This window comes from Onychomys torridus, chromosome 3, assembly GCF_903995425.1.
Source record: "Onychomys torridus chromosome 3, mOncTor1.1, whole genome shotgun sequence".
Classification (NCBI taxonomy): Eukaryota; Metazoa; Chordata; class Mammalia; order Rodentia; family Cricetidae; genus Onychomys; species Onychomys torridus.
Genome location: NC_050445.1, coordinates 74,243,655 through 74,255,291, shown reverse-complemented (window position 1 = coordinate 74,255,291; position 11,637 = coordinate 74,243,655). Strand labels below are relative to the sequence as shown.

Genomic DNA, 11,637 nt, shown 5'->3' with positions numbered 1-11,637 from the left:
TTTTTCCTGGGTTGACTTGGGCACAAGCAGGGCAGCTGGAAGTCACCTGTTGGAGGACCTGTTCCTGATTCAATAATACAGTGTTCGAAGCCTCATCAGCCAGAAGGGCCTTCATCTTGTTTTTGCTTAAGTGGGTTAGCGCGTGGAGGAACTTGAGCATGTATTTACTGTGGGAAGTTGGCATAACTAATTTGTCATCTATGATGTAAGCTTGTCGTTCGGGGCTCCATTCCGCCCCCATTTTCTTTGCTAGTTCCTGGTCCTCCAGGCTGTAGGGCATGGGGTCCCTGCTTGGCTGTTGGTCCTGCAAGACCAGCAGCTGGTCGCCCCTGGGGGGTTGTAAGGCCACTGTCTGGGCCGTCAGATCGGCCAGCCGATTTCCCCGCGCTATTACAGAGTCGTCCTTTTGGTGCCCGGGACAGTGTATAATGCTGAGCTGATGTGGGAGGAACAAAGCCCTTAAGAGGTCTAAAATTTCTTTTTTATTTTTAATTTCCTTGCCCTCTGAGGTCAAGAGGCCTCTCCTCCTGTAGATTTCTCCATGTACATGGGCAGTGGCGAAGGCATATCTGCTATCGGTATAGACCGTGAGTCTCTTACCTTCCGCCATCCAGAGGGCCTGGGTCAGCTTGACCAGCTCTGCTTTTTGGGCCGATGTTCTGGGCGGCATCGGCGAGGCCCAAATTACCTCTGATGAGGTAGTGACTGCTGCTCCGGCCCTCCGTTCTCCTTCTTGGAGAAAGCTGCTCCCATCCGTGAACCAGATGAAATCTGGGTTCGACAGTGGTTGATCTGTTAGGTCGGAGCGGGTACCATGGGCCTCCGCCAGAATCTGGAGGCAATTGTGCTCCTCTGATGGGCAAGGGCAGCAGGGTAGCGGGATTGAGGGAGACAATTGGTCCGAACACCACTCGGCCTGTGTCTAACAACAGAGCCTGGTAGTGGGTCATCCTGGAATTTGAGAGCCATTTATCTGGAGGCTGCCAGACCAGAGCTTCCACCGCATGGGAGGATAACACAGTTAATGACTGTCCCAAAGTCAGTTTCCCTGCGTCCTTGAGCAAGACAGCGATGGCGGCTACCATGCGCAGACAAGGGGGCCAACCTGCAGCCACCGGGTCCAATTTCTTGGATAGATAAGCTACAGGTCTCTTCCATGGCCCCAGTCTCTGTACCAGCACTCCTTTTGCAAAGCCTGAGTTTCTCGTCCACGAATAGTTCAAAGGGCTTAGTCAGATCTGGTAGGCCAAGAGCTGGTGACTCGAGTAAAGTTCTCTTAATTTGTTGAAAGGCCTGTTGTTGCTCCTCTCCCCAGTGGAACATGACCCCGGGCTTGGTGAGAGGATATAGAGGGGCAGCCATCTCAGCAAAACCTGGGATCCAGAGGCGGCAGTAGTCGGCTGTACCTAGGAACTCCCGCACCTGGCGGGGGTTCCTTGGAGGGGGTATGGAGATTATGGCCTCCTTCCTTGCTTCCGTGAGCCATCTCTGTCCTCCCTCCAGGGTGTAACCCAGGTAAATGACTTTGCTTTGGCAAATCTGGGCCTTCTTGGCCGAAGCCCGATAGCCCTTCTGTCCCAGTTTAGTCAAAAGGGCCCGAGTGCCTCTCAAACATTCAGCTTGGGTTCTGGCTGCTAGGAGGAGGTCATCCACATATTGGAGCAAGATTAAGGCTGGGTGCTCGACCCGGAACTCAGCCAGGTCTGAATGTAGGGCCTCATCAAAGAGGGTCGGGCTGTTCTTAAACCCCTGGGGGAGCCGAGTCCAGGTTAACTGTCCTGAAAGTCCCATTTCTGGGTCTCTCCATTCAAAAGCGAATAGCAGCTGGCTCTGGGGATGCAATCTCAAACAGAAGAAGGCATCCTTTAAGTCCAGTACCGTATACCAAATATGGGTTGGTGGAAGAGTGCTGAGGAGGTTATAAGGGTTTGGCACCGTGGGGTGTATATCTTCAACCCGTTTATTAACCTCCCTCAGGTCTTGAACCGGTCTGTAATCCCCTGTCCCGGTTTTTTTTTACCAGCAGGAGGGGGGTATTCCAAGGGGATCGACAGGGCACAAGTACCCCTTGGTCCAGGAGCCTCCGGATGTGTGGTTTAATACCCTCGTGGGCTTCCCGGGACATGGGATACTGTTTGATTGAAACATGAGTGGCGGAGGCTTTTAACTGAATAACAAGAGGGGGTTGGTCGCGAGCCAGCCCCAAGCCGCCAGTCTCTGCCCATGCCGAGGGAAATTCTCTCAACCAGCCCTGTATCCCTTCTGATGGCTCCTTAGAGGACTCGGATTCAAAGAGGCGGTATTCCTCTTCCAGTTTTAGGGCTAGGACTTGTAGGGGGGTCCCTTTGGGTCCTGTAACGGTCGACCCCTTGTCATCAAAATAGATCTGAGCCTTGAGCTTAGTCAACAGGTCTCGGCCCAATAATGGGTGAGGGCAATCAGGTATATGCAGAAAAGAGTGGGTTACCTGTCCAGATGCCAGCTGAACCTTTCTTTCGGTGGTCCATCGATATCTCCTGCTACCTGTGGCCCCCTGGACCAAAGCTGTGCAGTCACTGAGAGAGCTTCCGGTATGGGTCAGGACTGAATGTTGAGCTCTGGTGTCCACTAGGAAGGTCACTGGCTGCCCCCCGATCTTGAGAGTTATCCTAGGCTCGGGGGGGGGGGCTCCTGGCCTTGGCCTCCCTAATCCTCCAGATTGAGGAGGTCCATGGCTCTTGTCTTAGTTCTTTCAGGCCCTCGGGGTTTCTTTGGGCAGTCACAAGCCCAATGTCCTCTCGCTTTGCAGTAGGCACACTGGTCTTTGTCAAAGGGTGTCCTTCTTTGCTCTCCCTTCCTAACTTCCTCTCTGACCTGTCCCTGAGACACTACAGCGGCCAGGACTTTACTTATTTCTCTATGACGTTTCTTATCTCTCTCTTCCTGTCTCTGCCACATTCTCTCCTCCCGCTCTTCGGGAGTTTCTCTTTTATTAAAAGCTTTCTCTGCCTCCTTCAACAAATCTGACAAATTGAACGAATTCAATCCCTCTAGTCTCTGTAACTTGGCCCTTATATCTGGACTTGACTGATAGATGAAAGACAAGATGACGCTCGGCGCCTGTCCTGGATCTTCCGGATCATATGGGGTATACATCCTATAGGCCTCTTTAAGTCTTTCCAGGAATGCTGCCGGCGTTTCATCTTTTCCCTGGACCATATTCCTAACCTGAGCCAAATTGGTGGGGCGCCTAGCAGCCCCCCCGGAGACCCGCTAAGAGCAACTGGCGAAAGAGACGTAGGTGCTCCCTACCTTCTGGGGTCATGAAGTCCCAGTTCGGGTGGGTGAGGGGAAAGGCTGCATCAATAACATTAGGCAGTTGGGTGGGTCTTCCATCGTCTCCAGGAACCTGCTTCCGGGCCTCCAAGAAGACTCGCTGCTTCTCCTCCACTGTCAGGAGGGTTTGCAGTAACTGCTGACAGTCATCCCATGTAGGCTGGTGGGTCACTAAAATGGACTCAATCAGATTAGTCAAGGCAACAGGGTCCTTAGAGAAAGGAGGATTATGCTGCTTCCAGTTGTAAAGATCAGAGGCCGAAAACGGCCAGTACTGAAGCTGGTGATTGGGTCCCTCCCTGAGGGGGAAGGCCCTGGATACTTTGGCTGGTTCATCGCGCTTTCCTCGTAGGCGACCGGCAATTGGGGAGGGAGCCGGGCTCTCCTCCTCCCGCTGTCCCTGTAGAGGATATTCGGGGACCGCCGGCGGCACTGGCGCCGGCACAGGGACCAAGGCCGCCGCCGCTGGTCTCTCCGGCGCCGGCACGGGGACCGCTGCCGCTGGTCTCTCCGGCGCCCAATTCCCCGGATACGGCGGTGGGTCCTCTGTCAAAAGGTCAATAAGGGGTGAATTGGGATCCGGAGGAAGGACAGAGGTTGTAGGGAGATCCTTTCGTGGGAGAATAGGGTAAAGGGAGGAGGTAGGAGGGGCGAGAGGGGGCGGCGTTGCTGTGGGGGGGAGGCCTGGGGCGCTGGAAGGGAGAGAAACGGCTTAACCCATGGGGGGGAGTCGGTCGCTAGGAGTTTCCATATGGCGATGTATGGAACCTGGTCCGGGTGGCCATGGGGACCCGGAGCGAAGACTTTTCCCTCCACCTGTAAAATAAGACTGAGGTTAAAAGTTCCCTCGCGAGGCCATCCTACATTCATCATGACCCAGTCAGCCTTGCAAAGGGTGATCCATTTCTTTTTCTTGATCACAAGTCCCTCGTTGTTGGCTCGTGCTTTCACGTCTGACCAGTGGTCAAGCGTGAGGCTCAAGGGGGTGGTGACAGTCTGTCCCATAGCTGTTTCTAGGAGGAGAGCGCTCAGACAGAAAATAGCAAACGACAGACAAACGCAAACAAGACTGACACGCGCTGCGCGGCTCCGGCTCCAAACCGAGAGCAGAAACTCAGACGGAGAGTGCTGTGAGGGTCCGGATCCCTCCTCTCCAACCAACACCACGTATCCCTCGGATACGTGAGTGGCCCCGAAAAACCGTGCCCCTGAGGGGACTTCAGACACCCATGGAACGTCTTCCAAGGGTCACGGTGGGCGAAGTCCGAGCCCGTCAGCTCCTTCTGGCCCCACTGCCAGAGACAGATTATCAGATGCGCACGGACCGACAAACAACAATCAAACGGAACGACATATAGTGAGGCCGGCCAGCTTACCTCCTGACGGTGGGTCGGTGGTCCTGGGGAGGGGTCTCAATCTTGGTGGGACCTCCAATGAAAGACCCCCACAGGAGATCTTTCCTCAGGAGAGACCCCAAACCCAAGGAACACGCCAAAACCACGGATCAGATGCAAACAGCAAGAGGGTTTATTCAAATGCACAGGTACCTGGGGCGACAATGTCTCTGGGAAGACTTGCGCGCCTCCCTAGGGGAAGGGGGACTTTTTATAGGATTCTAGGGGCAGAAGCACGGTTACAGAAGCGAGAAGCATAGTTACAGGGTTCCCATTGGTTGATTCAAATAAGGCCAGGGTGAACTTGGGGGCTATCTTTAATTTTCAGAAATGTGCAGCTGTCTGTTCTCCAAGGCCAGGTAGCCAATTATAGATATCTTGTTCTGACTCAAGGTTTTTTCCTCCCAAGACCGGGTGTTTGATATCTCCTGCCTTGACTCAAGGTTACTTTCCCAATTATCTCTCTCAAGGCTGTTTCTTAGGCTAAGTTACTGAGACAGGGGAGCACTTCACTTAGAGATATTGAATTCAAAATAATAAACAATAAACTTAATTTTACTTGAGACATTGCATAGCAGCTCTGTTATCTTTTGATTACTGATTGAGAAAACGTGTCCTGTTACATTTAACAAGTGCAGTTGTCTGCCTGGATATAGACTAAAATCTTTTTTTAAAACTTGAAGAGAATATATGTTTCAGAGAAAGAAAGAAGTATGTGCTCTGAATCCATCCTGTTGCCTAAAACAAATAGGAAACAGACAAGCTGTAGAAACAAATGGGCTTTAATGTTATACATCACTCAACAAAGGACAGGGGGCCATAAAGAGAATTCAACAACCCCTCCCTTTATTGCCCCAGTTACTGCCTTAGGGCAATGTGAAGGTCATAACATAGGGGCAAGGAACTCAGGGAGAGCCTACAGGGCTTCTGGGTTGAAGAGAAAGAGCTGATAACGGTATTATTTTAAATCAACAGGCAGCAAATCCTGATGGGTGTGAGCCAATTGCAGTAAAATGGGGGGGGGGTGTTTTGAATATTCATACTATAATTGGGCCGTTTCCAGTCTTCTGTAGAGTTGGAGCATGACTGATTTGTTTTTTCTTGGTAAGAACACTTGCAAAACCTTCAGGTCTTTTCAGCATCTGTTTTGTAAAAATGGGGAAAATAATGACAAATACTTTACAGAGTTTCCTAAGAATAAAGGAATGAACAAATAGGAAATTCACAGAAATATAGATTGGTGTGTGTGAATAGAGACCAGAATTGGTCATGACTCACTAGATTCTATCTAGGCACTTTGAGAGAATGGAGTCCACTATGAGAATCTAGAGACTATATAATGGATACTAGATGAGATAACTGTATAACTGCAGTATTTCCAAATTGTTGAGGATATTTGCTAAATTTTTTCAGTACAAAATCAGATTATGATTAATCCCCAAAATTCTTCTTAAAAGTACTATAACAATATTCTAGGTATTTACAATATAAATGTTTTCAACAATGTCATCAAAAATAATATTTTGGGTTTTTTTCCCCTCTTACAGTCTAACACATCCTCATTACTTTTAAGAGAGCACAGTTGTTATGACAAGGGGGGCATATTTTAAAGAAAATGACAATGAATGGCAGTTCTTTTTCTGCTGATTTATGTGGACAAAAGAGCTAAGTGTAATTTTGTGAGAATAACTTAGCAGCTTTGTACTACCATATTGAGGTGTGTGTCTAGAAAGCCTGAAGCCTGCCCCCTTTTTGAATCAGTATGTTTTTGTGTTGAGTGCAGGAAAGCTCCTGCCAGGTGTGGATATGGAAGTAAAAGGACAACTCAAATGTAGACACTTGCCTCCTACCTTGTATGAAACTGGTTCTAGAAGTTAACAACTGCAACATGTGCCAGGCTCGCTGGTCCTGGCTCAGGAGATTCTCTTGTCTCTGCATCCCATCTCCCAGTGAAGTCACCCTGGGTTACACAAGGCTGTTATTTGGATTCTGGGTCCAAACTCAGATCACTGAGTTCACATGGAAAATGTTGAGCCCTCTACATAGCTCAAAACCTTGGAATCCTTTTTATATTTTATTTACTTAGTGTGTGCATGTGCATGGATGCATGTGTGAAGAAATGAGGCATAAGTGGAGGTCAGAAGTAACTTTCAGGAGGGGATTCTCTTCCATCATGTGAATCCCCAGACCCCATTAATAACCGAGTCATCTCACCAGCTCTGCTGAAACCAAGTGAACTTCATTCTAAAGTCTCAGCTGACCAGAAAGGACAAGTTGGTAGGGAAAGCCACGTAACAAACTTGTCTGGGAATCTAAGTGAATTGCAAATTATGAATTTCCTAACACTTTAATATGAACTCCTTCAGTACATGAAGTTGAATGCTTTACACACAAAATATTTACCATGAGATTCATTGGAAACCATGACAGTGTATATGTGAATCTAAAATCTAAAACAGAGCATAAAAGACAGCCTTTTCTGCTTATCTTTTCAGGAGAGAGCCAGATGGTCATGTAATACTTTAACCTGGTATTGCTGGTCAATTGTTTAGATTTTCAATTTGGAGCTGAGCTCTAATCCCTCATGTCAACACAAGGGATTCTCTTATGTAATTACATTTATATATAATATTCAAATCTATTTATATCTAAAGGATAAGATCCTCTTAAAATTATTTTTAAATACAGTAATTTTTTACAATATAATACAATAATGACAGAAAAAGTTAGAATATATATGTTTTATGGAAAAAATCTGTTTCAACCTAATACTTCTAAATATATTTTTGTTTCATGCATCTATTTTAATGTGCTAGTGTAACCCTCCATAATTGTGTTTTGCTGATTAAATCAATTCTATTAGTGAAAAAGTCCTTAAGAGCAGACACAATCCCAGAAGTACTCATCTAAAAACACAGTGATTCTATTTAACGAAAATGCTAAAGCATGAGCTCTGTACAGACACTCGCCCACTGGAATTCATGTATATTGCAGGAGACTCGGCGTGGGGGGTTCCATTCACTGACAGTAGGGACAGCTAGAGAAGCAAAGTCAAAGCTGTCCCAACAGTAAGACTTGCCCTATTCACACTAACCTCACTCACCCTGGAACAGAGTAATATATGTTCATTTCTATTTCTTCTCCACCCACCTGCTCTTCTTTCTGAACCTGGTTCCTCCCTTAACCTCTATAAAGAAATTCTTGCCTGGTGGCCATTGGTAGGTTTTATTCCTAATGATGGGTTAAACAGCTTTTTTTTTTTTTTTTTTTTAATAATCTTTCATTTTCTGGAGTGTATGTATATCATGTCCCTGGAAAGTGTCTTCTTCCCATTGTATGGCCCTCCGCCATCCTGACAATAACTACTGTGTTCATTGTCTCTATCTCATTAAAAGAGATTTGTTTTCATTTTCTTATTCCTTTACCCACTTATGCACAGCATATAGTTCTATTTCAAAACTGCATTTCCACTGTTTCTCATATTTCAAATTCTATGCAATAGGATACAGTGTTCCTTAAAAGGAAACTCACTGTTTCTACATCATTGAAGGACTTACTGAGTTTAACCCATTTTCCCATTTGTATAGTATTTATTCAGTCATGAAGTCCTGTCAGGACCTCACTATGTTCCTAACTCTTTCTTTGGCCTTCAGAGTACTGGATTGCAGGCATGGACTACCACTTCTAGACTGCCTCTTGTGTTTTTTATTTTCACTGGTATAAGTTGAAACTTGATCCTTTTTCTGGTATCTACAATGCCAAGCATATTCTTACTTAGATTCCAAATATTAGACTCCTTTAGAAACAGTTAATGTTTGGAATACAATATTTCACGGATATTTTTAAATTGTTGTATAGTCTGGGTTTTGTGAGTACAGATAATCTAGATTAAATTAATAACTGAATGATAAAAATGCCTTAGCAATTAAATATAATGAATTATTGCCAGGCTCTGGCTATTAAAAATAAAACTGCTATGAACGTAGTTGAACAAGTGTCCTTGTGGTATGATTGAGCATCCTTTGGGTCTATGCCCAAGAGTGGTATAGCTGGGTCTTGAGGTAGATTGATTCCCATCTTCCTGAGGAACTACCATATTGATTTCCAAAGTTGCTGTACAAGTTTGCAGTCCCACCAGCAATGGGGGAGTGTTCCCCTTTCTCCACATCCTCGCCAGCATGTGCTATCATTTGAGTTTTTGATCTTAGCCATTCTGACAGGTGTGAGATGGAATCTCAGAGTTGTTTTAAGTTGCATTTCCCTGATGGCTAAGGGTGTGGAACATTTCTTTAAGTGTCTCTTGGTCATTTGAGTTCTTTAGTTGAGAATTCTGTTTAGATCTGTATCCATTTTTAAATTAAATCATTTGGTTTTTTAACATCTACTTTCTTGACTTCTTTATATATTTTGGAAATCAGCCCTCTGTTGGATGTGGATCTGGTAAAAAAAATTTCTCATTCTATAGGCTGCCATCTTGTCCTATTGACAGTGTCCTTTGCCCTACAGAAACTTCAGTTTCATGAGGCCCCATTTATTAAGTATTGATCTCAGTGTCTGCATTGGAGAAGAACAAGGAGGGGAAGCTGTGACTGGGCTGTAAAATAAATCAATAAATTTAGTTTTAAAAATATTTTTTAAAAATTGTACCTTATGGCTAACTTTATATGTAATTCCTCAAAGACTTAGTGAACAAGACAAGCTTGTTTAATAAATTAGAGTAACAAACTTTAATTTTAAAAAACAAAGATAATAAATTATACCTGTAAGATTTAAAGATGTATATTGCTACATTATGAAGATTATTTCACCCAAATTATATATTGAAAAATAATCCTCCATTAGAAGTAAAAAGTAGGGTGGTTAAGAGGTAATTTTTGAGTGTAGAGTGCTCATGGATGCCATTAGAGCCCTTTTAAAACAGGCAGGGTTGGGGGTCTGTGCTTCCAACCAAGCCAGGTGACCATAGGAATACATCATCAACAAAGAAAGATCCAGCCCACACCATGCATCAAATGTGCAGGAACCTTTATCTTTAAAGGATTTTTCAGGCTTCAAAACTGTAAGTAATCTCTTTCTGTCACATATAAATTACCCAATTTAGTGCTTTTGCAATAGCAGCCAATAGGACTGGAGTATTTCTCAAAAGTATTTGCTTGTATTCTGAAGATTATAAAACCCATGTGTTACCTTCTAATAGAGGCTTCAGTGTTTCTAAGGCTTTTCATTGGAAGCAAACACTGCTATTCACATGGACACCATGGAGTCAGCAGTGCAGCATTCCCAAGGCAATCTGCAAACACCTGTCCTCTGACCCACGTTCATCCTTTCTGTTAAAATGAATATATTATTAAACAAACAGCACATTGAACAATCTTTAAACAGCAGCATTTACTTCTTTTCATAGAATGTCTGTGTGTAAAAATGCATAATATTACATAAAGACATATTTGTATACAAACACACGCTCTTTTACCACCTCTCTGTCGCAGTCCTCAGTGTCCCTCAATATGACTAAATACCATAATTTGTCATCTTTGTTCCACAAATAAATTATATTTCCTGAGAAAGCTTAACTGTTTCTTAAGCAATGTTGCAGTGGTAAGATAACTTTAAGGAAAACAACAGACTTTGAAATTCAACTCATATTGAGATGAGTTTAATATCTCAGAGAATTAAATGTAAATAATGAAACCTGGCTATGAAACATCTGAACACTGAGAAAAGGTATTCTCTTTTAATTCTCTAAATAAATGTTCAGCAAACTTAAAATATTCTCTGATGTGTCCTGTCATCTGGCACCCCCCATTCATCTTTTGTTGACTGATTTCCTGTATGTATATTTATGCTTCCCTGAAAACATGGAAAATGTATATGATGCATTTTTAGACCTCTGGGTGGGTTTAAGCAGGAAATTGAACCCAAATGGATCAAGGACCTTGACGGAGGATGAGATACTCTGAACCTGATAGAAGAGAAAGCAGAGAATAGGTTTGAACTCACTGGCACAGGGAATGACTGTCTGAGCAGGACACATATATCACAGACATTCAGAATAATAATTAATAAATGGGGTTCCATAAAGATATAAACTTTTGTCAGCAAAGGCACCATCATTTGAGCAGTGCCGCAGCCTATAGAATGAGGAAAAAGTCTAAGTTATATTTCTGATAGAAGCTTAACATCTAGAATATACAAAAAATGTAAAAAAATTAACATAGAAAAAATAATTTAAAATGGGATACAGAATTAAACAAAGTTTTTGAAACATGAAACATACATGACTGAGAAACACTCTTAAAATGCTCTACATCCTTATCCACCATGGAAATGCAAATTAAATGACTGAGATTTCTTCTTACCTCATTCAGAATGGCTAAAATCACTAAAACAAATAACAGCACATGCTAGCAAGGATATGGAGAAGGTAGACACATTCATTGCTGATAGGAGAGCAAACCAGTATGGCCACTTTGGAAATCAATGTAGAGGTTCATCAAAAATCTGAAAGTCAGTTTGTCACAAGATCTAGCTATACCACTTTTAGTCACATACCCAGAAGACTACACCTTACTATAGAGATACTTGTTCATACTTAAAGGACCAAGCATAACCATAACCGCTGAGCCAGCCCCCACAGTCAGTATGTGCTAGGCCAGCCAGCCCCAATGGCAGCTCAAGGACAAAGCCTGGGACTTGTCCTGGACAGCCTCCAAAATGATAATTGTAACCCCCAACCAATAAATTCAAAGGTTACATACCCTCACCCAATTAAAAGAGAACAGAGATAAAAATAAACCAATCCATGTTGCACCCGTGCAAACCCCCCCCACACACACACAAACACTCTGAAGGGCTTAGGTTTTTGCCTTTAAAAAGCTGGCCTCACAAAGAAAGAGTAAGCTCCTCCCAGCCTCACTGCTATGAACAT

General features: G+C 44.3%; 1 protein-coding gene across 1 annotated transcript; it reads right to left on the bottom strand.

Annotated features, from left to right (window-relative positions):
• Positions 1-969: 969 nt before the first annotated feature.
• Positions 970-4,463, bottom strand: LOC118580063. Its single transcript, XM_036181874.1, is given in 7 exon segments — positions 970-1,422; positions 1,546-1,830; positions 2,021-2,667; positions 2,670-3,240; positions 3,242-3,697; positions 3,776-4,017; positions 4,020-4,463. Coding segments are annotated over 7 exon segments (2,955 nt in total). The 5' UTR covers positions 4,321-4,463.
• Between the last annotated feature and the right edge of the window lie 7,174 nt (positions 4,464-11,637).